The sequence below is a fragment of the Mycetomoellerius zeteki genome, unplaced genomic scaffold (genome assembly GCF_001594055.1).
Source record: "Mycetomoellerius zeteki isolate Tzet28-1 unplaced genomic scaffold, Tzet1.0 scaffold564, whole genome shotgun sequence".
NCBI classification, from domain to species: domain Eukaryota; kingdom Metazoa; phylum Arthropoda; class Insecta; order Hymenoptera; family Formicidae; genus Mycetomoellerius; species Mycetomoellerius zeteki.
This window is the reverse complement of record NW_017257571.1, coordinates 193,384-202,717: the sequence shown is the minus strand read 5'-3', so window position 1 is coordinate 202,717 and position 9,334 is coordinate 193,384. Positions and strand designations below refer to the sequence as shown.

The 9,334-nt window shown below is 33.7% G+C and overlaps 1 protein-coding gene across 2 annotated transcripts; it reads left to right on the top strand.

Annotated features, from left to right (window-relative positions):
- The first annotated feature begins 251 nt into the window (after positions 1-251).
- On the top strand, positions 252-7,517 carry Asx (transcriptional regulator additional sex combs). 2 transcript variants are annotated; one of them, XM_018456203.1, is made up of 8 exons: positions 252-439; positions 600-1,010; positions 1,781-2,040; positions 2,123-3,325; positions 3,853-4,131; positions 4,966-5,841; positions 5,959-6,198; positions 6,975-7,517. In XM_018456203.1, the coding sequence occupies exons 2-8, from the start codon at positions 683-685 to the stop codon at positions 7,389-7,391; spliced, it is 3,603 nt and encodes a 1,200-aa protein (XP_018311705.1). In that variant the 5' UTR covers positions 252-439; positions 600-682; the 3' UTR covers positions 7,392-7,517. The 2 variants fall into 2 exon arrangements, with proteins under 2 accessions (XP_018311705.1, XP_018311706.1); XM_018456204.1 differs by lacking the exon at positions 252-439 and having other exon boundaries at positions 570-1,010.
- The last annotated feature ends 1,817 nt before the right edge of the window (positions 7,518-9,334 follow it).

The window sequence follows — 9,334 nt, the reverse complement described above, 5'->3', positions numbered from 1 at the left end:
GACTACGTTTACACGGCTCGATTTACGCCGAAGTTACACATCGATGTTAGGAAACTGGCCAATCACAGTCATTCCATTCTTTAGAGGAATAGCTATGATTGGCCAATTTCATGACCGATGTTGTAACTTCGACGTAAATCGAGCTGTGTAAACGTAGTAGATGAATACACGTTGTTGATGCAAAACGAGTTGTGCATCTATCTCAACGACGTTTCCGTGGCATAAATATGTAAATACAGTATGGCCGAAAGAAGCGGAAGCTTTCCTACTTTCCCGGATGGCATTTCGTTATGCGATTGAGGAAGTTGTAACGTTTTGTTGTTCAATGTAATTTCTTGGATTCACGAATTCTCGGAAAGAAATGACATAAATGGTACCGCCGTGATCTTTCACAGCATATTTCAACTGGTCCGAGAAGAATGTTACTCGATCGCCACTGGTAAGAAAGAGAGAGAGAGAGAGAGAGTGAGTGAGTGAGTGAGTGAGTGAGTGAGTGAGTGAGTGAGTGAGTGAGTGTGAGAGAGAGAGAGAGAGAGAGAGAGAGCGAGTGACTGAGTGAGGGGGAAAGAAAGAGATGTTATGTTTATATCTCGGTGAAGTAGGAGGACACATTAGTGAATTCTAAAATCTCACGGGAGGATGGAATGCAACGAACGGAGACGTCAGTATACATTTTAATGCAATGCCGCGGCAGGCCTACACCGCATGCCCTGACATTCCGCTCGTCGACGATGTCAAAGCCATAGGCGCTGCCATGGACACGGACGTGGATCTCAGCAAGGGTGAAGGGTGCGAGACTATCCCGGGTTGCTCTGGCTACTCTAGCATGGTGCACAGTAAGAAGGTCATTAAGCATGCTTTACGACAGCAAGCCAAACGGCGCAGGAAGAACACGACGATAGCGGCGGGTAATTCCCGTACGTTGCCCAGGATCGTTGTTAAACCGCTACCGCCACCGCCTCCGAACGATCCACCATCCCCAGTTAATAATATGCAACACGTCAACACCGGTAATCTCAATTTGATATACGTTATTTGTTCTATCTCTACTTTGCTTTTCATACAGAAGAAGTCCATGGAATTCGATGATTTCTAAATAGAGAACTTTAGTGGTACAACATGCAAAAAAGCATTTGATTTTACTTGACTGCCTTTATATAATTTACATATATTTATTTAACATTACAACTATATATGTGTTGTTAACTCTGACATACATTAATTTGCAACATATACCTATAATTCGATAGAATATTAACAAATTGTAATCTATTGATGTTTTATCAGTAATATTAGAAAATTACGAATAAAGAAGATTTGTTTTTCAGTTAAATAAAAAAATGAAAAAGGAAAAATATAAAGTAATGCTTTATATATATGTATAATAATATATACATTCATGTCTATTTATATATTACTTTGATATGATAAATTATATGTAAATGTCTCGATATTTATCATATTCAACATTATATTTTTTATTCTTAATTGTGATATGTTTATGAGAGACTGCAATGGATTTTTTAAGTAGTGAGAAAACTTTGATTAGTGTTTGACAAACATATATGTTTTGACAACATTTATTGCAAATACACAGATTAATATATATAACAATAACAATATTGATACTGTTATAACTTGAGCAAACATTAATTGTATAAGTTTATTTTATTTTCTTCAGATTATGCAAAATAAAGATTATAGTAAACAGTTTTATTTTTATTTACTAATGTGATAGTAACTCATTATATGAAATAATTCATATTTTGTGTGAATATAGCAGCGGAAGAACCTGCTGCCACAATGAGAGAAGTTTTGGCTAGTTTACCTGGATTTAGCTTAAAGTCAAGCCGCAGACGATCTACAAAGAGACTGTCTGCAACCGCGCAATTAGAAGCTGGTCTTGTAGATTTGGAATCTCCAGCGAGTATATTAGCAAGTACGAGCTTACGCGCGCTGTTAAATAGGCATACATTTCAAGGCTTGCCTCCACTGTATCAACGGAAGCTTGCACAACTCTTGCCTGCTGTAGATAGACAGGTACTAAACATAATTTCTCAGTATTATGTACCAATGAATTATTTGATGAAATTTAATTTATGTTATTCTATTTTATTTCTAGGATGCTGCTATCTCTGGACTGAATAATGAATTTTTTGCAAGAGCTTGCCTGGAATGGCGGAAACGTCTAGCAGAAGGAGAATTCACTCCAGAAAATCAGCAACGCCTGAAGATGGAAGCAGAACGAGATAAAAACAAGCTAGATCCATGGAAAGTGAAACATTTTGAACCAATATGGGGAGAAAAGCGAGAGCCTAAACTTAAATCGAATCTCCATTATATTAACGATTCACGTTCTAGTGGTGCAGTAACACGGTCAAGTTTAAGACTTCGTTTGGAATCTAGCGTGGATATTCCTACTGTGGATATTCCTACCGTGGATATTCCTGCCGTGGATATTCCTACCGTGGATATTCCTAGCGTAGATATTCCTACATCGGAACATGCTGTCTGTTCCATTGTAATGACAGATGATAAAGTCGATACTAGCTGCAAGACCGAAATAAGCATAAAGAGTACCGATGATCTAGTTAGTCCCGAAGAAGTGCAACAAAATTTAATGTCTTTGGATTATAATACATTATCAGACAATGTGACTGATGAGAAACATTTAGATAACTCCATGCAAGTAAATCCCATGGAAGTGACAGAAGATATTCAAATGCATGAAAGTAAAATAGAAGAAGCTGACAAGATTACAGATATTTGCGAGAAACAAGAATTGGTTGAGGCTAGTGATATTGCGAGACAATTATGTCAGGAAGCCATCTCAAATGTATACGAGGAAGAAACAAATTTTTCCACCAGCGAGAAAAATTTGCCACCTGTAGAAAATAACATAATCGAAGCATCAGAAGAAGACACTGTACTATTACCTGATGATAATTCATCACCCAGATCGAGTGAACAGATAGAACGTGCATCACACACGTCTGGAGAATCAATTTCGCAGCTATCCAATGAATATATATCGCAAGCATCCATAGATCAAATTTCTCAGATGTCAAAAGAACAGATTTCACAAATATCTAGCGATCAGATTTATCAAATATCGGATTGTGAAACCACGAGTATCCTTGAAAGTTCATCGCCACAGGATCAAGTTAGGCCCGCAGATATCGTTATAGAGGATACCAGTTTGATTAACAGTGATCAAACTGAAGTGACACAAACTTCTCATGAAAATACAGCGGACAGCGAATCACAAATTCCAGAAGGAATGGAAATCGATAGCGAGACTTTACAGCGTATTCATGAACTTGAGGTAAGAATTTTAATCCCCACTGCAAACGCGCTATTAAGAGATTGTAGATGTGTCATTAGCACAATCTCGATTGACTGTAATGTTCATGAAAATAAAAATAAACTAATTGTTAATGTGGCTCAATTAGAATAAATCAATAAATAAAAGAAGGGCAACGAGTCAATTATACTGTAAGATATTTAATAATCGTACATATACAAACGTTTCGACACCGATCGGGTCATTTTCAATGTAAAACAACAAAACATTTATTACATAAATTATCGGAAATTTTCGGTCACATTATAATGTCCAGTAAGCGGTCCATATTTAAAATATCTTAAAGGTGATCTCATCTCACTTTTCACAATTCTTAAATTGTCTTAATGATGTAAGTTAGACGCCGAGAAGAAAACGCAATTAACAAAGTTATGTTTAATAAAAAATAAGTCGTAATACTGTTGGATATATCCTCGACGATGTACAGCAACATAAAAATAAACTATTATAATATTGTTTCCGTCGTCCAAAATTTAATTATGATTTAGGTACGAGGAGAAATGCGAGAAATGTATGAAGAAATTTCGGGATGTCCAGAAGAGATAATATATCCTATTCTCGAGGGAATGGAAATGGCTTCAACTAATTCAGAAGTAACCGAGCCTCAAGTAGTAACTGGACAAACTGAAGATACTACGGGAACGGATGTAAATGCTGGTAACGAAGATGAAGCTTTGCGAGAGGCAAATAATTACGTCTGTTCTGAAATGTTAGAATGTAGCTGGACAGTGGATCCAACCATTAATAACATCAATAATAATAACAGGGTAAATATACACATAAATAATTTTTAACCCTTACAAGATCGGGTTACCGAACTCGATCACTAGTGATCGAGCGATTCCTGTTCGTGCAAGTTTCTTTAAGTCTTCCGGTAATTCTAAATTATACTACATTTTATTATTTTCCAAAATTGAGTTTCAATATTTATTCTAGAAAGTTGAAAGTATGTTAGTGAATTTTTAGAGATTTTTTGAATCATTCTGAATAGATGAAAAAACGGACAGATTCTAGTGATCCATGTATGGACGGATGAGGCAAATTGTACCTTGTATTGTAAGGGTTAATATTATATCATACAAATATATCAGTGATATTAAAAAATTAATAATTAAAGAGTTAATTTAAAAAATTTATATAAATTACATACAACACATTTGATTTTGTGATGAGTTGATATACATGTTATTTTTTTTTTGAAAATAACTCAATTCTTTAAGATACAAAATATTAGTATAAGATTTGAATACAAAACAACCGGGTCGAGTTTAGGTAATTAGAGGAAATCGGAATGTTTAAATTTAAAGACCAAGATAAGAAAAATTAGAATTCAGCACGTAATCACAAATAAGAAGCTCTAAACAGACGATAGTGATTGATTCTTTCTCAATGCTAATTAGAAAAATTCCATTAAAATAATTCTAGAATATTACAATATATTTATATTAAATAAAATTGTAATACGTAGAATATAGATCTTGAAGTTTAAAGAGAGATTTAATATAAGTATAAAGAAAAATTAGTTTGATAAATTTTGTTTATTTTCTCAAATATCCAACATTAACAAAGTTTTATATTAATTTATATTTTTCGTTGCAAAGACGCAAGAGGAGCTGCAAGTACCTTGGCCTTTAGTGGCGGCTGCTCTCGATGGATCTGTAGCGGCTAATATCACAGTAACAACGCAAGATGAATGCAGCGAAACTTCCACAACGACCGATTCTACAACTTCTTCACAACAGTTTATTAATGCGGATGCCAACGTGGAATCTGTTAATTGTATTCAATTACCGGTTGTTCAAGGAACCACATTTCAATCAGACTTAGCTATCAGCACACCGAGCAGCAGTTGTGTTATGAAGAATTTACAATCGCAAAGTCCGCCGATCATCACATTCCCGCAATTGCAATCTATTAGATTTGTGCAAACGAATTTTAATCCAGAACAAGAGACATCTTCACTGGCGAATAATTCTACTATCTCGGCTCAACTTCAGCCCCAGCAGAGTAACACTGCACAAGTTAACATGATACGAACGCAAGATACCATTACTCAAATAAATACTCAAAATAACAGTGCACGTAATAACGTGAATCAGAACACTATTGCAACGCAAGGTCAAGTACAAAATACTCTCCCGACTACGGTGGGAGTACAATCTCAGAATCGTGCACAAAATGCAATTGTTATTCAACATCAAACTGCTACTTCTGTTCAACCCCGACAAATTGCGGCTGTGCATCAACAACAACAGCAGCAGCAGCAGCAACAGCAAACACAACAACAGCAGCAGACACAACAGCAATATCCTGGACCATCACTAACCGTTTCGTCACGACCTTCGCGTGTGTCTAATCAAGGCAGCCAAAGAGGTTCTAGGAATAATAATAAAGAACAAGGAGGTAGATCGAGAAGCTCCACCAAAGAGCCTCCGGGTGCTGTCAATTTGGAACGCAGCTATCAGATATGTCAAGCGGTAAACTAATTTAGTATCCAGTTTAGAATTGTATGTGAATGTAATAAAGATATGAATTTATCGAACATGCGATGCGCAATTACATTGATAAATGTAGGAACACTGATATTATTTCAGGTCATACAAAGTTCACCGAATAGAGATCAACTGAAGGCCCATTTAAAACCACCGCCAAGTTTACTTGCTAGAGGAGATGGTGCATTCACAACCAACAAATCCGGTGGTCGCACCCTGACGACTGTTAAACCCCAGAAAACACAGCAAGCGATACAACACAATAAACAAGCTCAAAATAAGACACAAGCAGTTATGCTGAGACATGTATTCGCAACGGCGCGTCAAGCTGCATCAACGGAGGTATATAGCATTTATTACATATATTAATTATTAACATAGCTATTTAGATATTTATCTGTGCTGTTTTCTGCACATGTTACTTGCCATATCAAGGGTAAAGTATATTAATATCAAATTTCTCTGTCTCTCTCTCTCTTTCTTTCTCTCTCTCTCTGAATTTAACACTTATGAAACAAAAAAAAGTTAATTCTTAATACGACATACTCATAACAAATGAGATCTGATGAAATTCTACTAAAATTATAATAAATTTTACGAGAACAAATTAAGGAAATACATCACAGTAAATAACTATAAAAATACATACTTTATTATAAATATATCTTTCATTTGAGTTTATATCCTTTAATATTTCTCTTATATGAAATGTATGTACTGAACATTTTGACGTACACGCATACTATTTTATCCTTTTTTGTGTGTACAGTGCTAATCTCGCGGGTCTCTTGTGATGATCTCGGTATCGTACAGGTACCTAAAAAACAAGTCTTTACATTAGTTTTGGGTTTCTAAACGCAGTAGAGATAGTGCGTAATTATTAGATGCAATGACGCAGCAACGATTTTGTACAATGCTACAAAAATTTATTTATACAAGTCTGATAACAAAGATGATAAACGTACTTACGCAAACAGACTTAGAATGCTAATTGAAATGTTATTTGTTTAATATATTTCTATTATTGATTAAAAATAGCTTGAACGTGTAATATATCAGTTCAAGTTGCATAAAACATTTGTAATGATTTTGTTAATTAAATTTTTAATGCCTTGTAGGTTACAGAAAGCACTCCTATAGCGCAGCTTGGTTCCACCACCAGTAACGGTCTTGGGCAATATATACTTGTACAAAGGACGGGAGTTGGAGACAGTGCACCGAGAGCATCATCCGCACCTCCATTACCACCGCAGATCGCAGGAATGGGCGTTGGGGTTCATTTAGTGCGAGGAAGACCGGCCAGCGCCGGGGAGGGTTCCCATCAGGCTGTCACCCTGAAAGCAAGAGGCGCGGACAGCAGAGTGACAGGCGGAGCAGAACCTGGTGCACCCGGCATGATAATTGGCGGCGATCCGCCACCTCCATGTGAATGTAATATGCGAGGAGCCATGGTAATTTGTCGGCAGTGTGGTGCCTTCTGCCACGATGACTGCATCGGGCCTCAACGTATCTGTGCTACCTGCCTCATACGTTAATTCATCTTCAACTGTTTGTGTATAAAATTAAATCCGTTATAAGATAAGAGTGCTGAGCATTCAAGTTAGTAAACGGAAAATATCAAACATGTTATCGTATGAATTTATATATGTACATAACACAAAAACACATATAATATGATATATAAAGGATAAACAAAATAATATGAACACCTGAGAAATACACTATTTATTAATAAGAGATTGGCCCATCATTTGCTTTTAACATGTTTTAGAATAGAGTTACACAATGCTTGAATAATTGCCAATGTGATCCCTTAGTAGAAGATATTTCAATTGCTTATATAAATGATATTAGAGGAGGAAATTTCTTTCTCATTATTTTCTAAAATTATCTTCTGTTCTCCAAAACTTTAATATTTTTTCTAGCCAAGTAATCGCTTCATTTATATATCATCAAATCATTTGTAATTTTTTTTTATTTAAAGAGTAAAGTGAGAACCAGATTTTCTCTTTCAATATTTTCTAAGCAATTAAAAAATATTCTAGAAAAATAATATAACATTGCACTGTAGCAGTTATTATGCTATTTAAGCATAACTCTATTCTAACAAAGATAGAATTTATTAAAGACAAATGGTAAATCAACATCTTATCAATAAAATAAGCATTTCCTAAATATTTACGTTATTTTGCTTATTCCCTGTATATATGCATACATACACACATACATACAATGTAATATACTATAAAGTTATCACAAGGTAATCAAAAAGTTCGAACATCTTCTACATAACATTTCTGTAATTATTTATTAAATACCGCGATCAGCGTTTGCCAATATGTCATATTTTGTATGAGTAGTATTGCATTACAATTTTCATCCAATTTTACTTATTAATCAATGTTTATTAATAAATATACTCCGAACTTTTTTAGTCATACTATGCATTAATATGAATGTCAAGTTTATTTTATTCGTTCAGTCAAATGGATAAGATAAATGTTTCCAATTGCCCAAATAATTTATTTCAATCTCTCTTGTGGAATCGAGACTAAAAAATGATAAAAGATAGATTTAATTTGTAAGCTTTTACATATCTACAATATGATTTTTTATTTTCTTAATATATTGTATATTTAACAGAGGATTAGATTTTATCGTAATACAATGACTTTAAATAATTAGCTTGCAAATTAACTTGAGCAAATTTTCTTCACAAAAAGTATGAAAATTTATAAATTTATATTATAAAATGAAAAATATATAAATTTTATAAATTTTGTCATTCCTTTTCTAAATTTTTAAAATTTTCTCTTGCTTTGGATTATTATATATTATCATAAATAAAAAGATTTTATTTTTTCTTGTAAAAGATTATTTATATATTAGAAGTGCTCATATGTTAGAAATGCCTTGTGAATTTAGTATTCCAAAGTAGAAAATAGTAAAACTGATTTTGACAGTTTGTTATAGTAAAAATTAACACTATAGTGTATTCATATAAAATTATTTAATTTGAAAATTATAAAATATTGCCCAGCACTCTTATGTAAACGGAAGTCTTTGCAGATTAAGGGTAATGAAGGATACAGTTGTGAGTATTGCAAGATTTAACATCGCTACATTATACATCAGATAAAAAAATAATTACGGATCATTTTATTCTGTTATTTTGTCCATTATTTTTTTATTACAAATTGAATATCTATAATGATTTGCTAATATTCATAATAAAATTAATAGATTTCTATATAGACATTGTATACGAAATTATGTTAAGATAGTTCGTATTATAAGCGTAGCAATACTTACATAGTTATTTGGAATTGATACATGAAAAGATTAATCGTTGAATAATTAATTGGAATTTTATTGCTTCTTTGACAGTGTTTTGAGTGCTTTATTACTGTGTTAATTTATATATTATCACAATACTTCTGCTATACATTTTTATTAAAATATGCAAACAGAAAATTTG

Bases quoted from the DNA above. Each gene is read 5' to 3' on its own strand.
- Asx (XM_018456203.1), top strand. From the start codon at position 683: ATGCCGCGGCAGGCCTACACCGCATGCCCTGACATTCCGCTCGTCGAC. The intron at 2,041-2,122 runs GTACTAAACATA...TTTTATTTCTAG, and splicing joins TGCCTGCTGTAGATAGACAG to GATGCTGCTATCTCTGGACT. The intron at 3,326-3,852 runs GTAAGAATTTTA...ATTATGATTTAG, and splicing joins AGCGTATTCATGAACTTGAG to GTACGAGGAGAAATGCGAGA.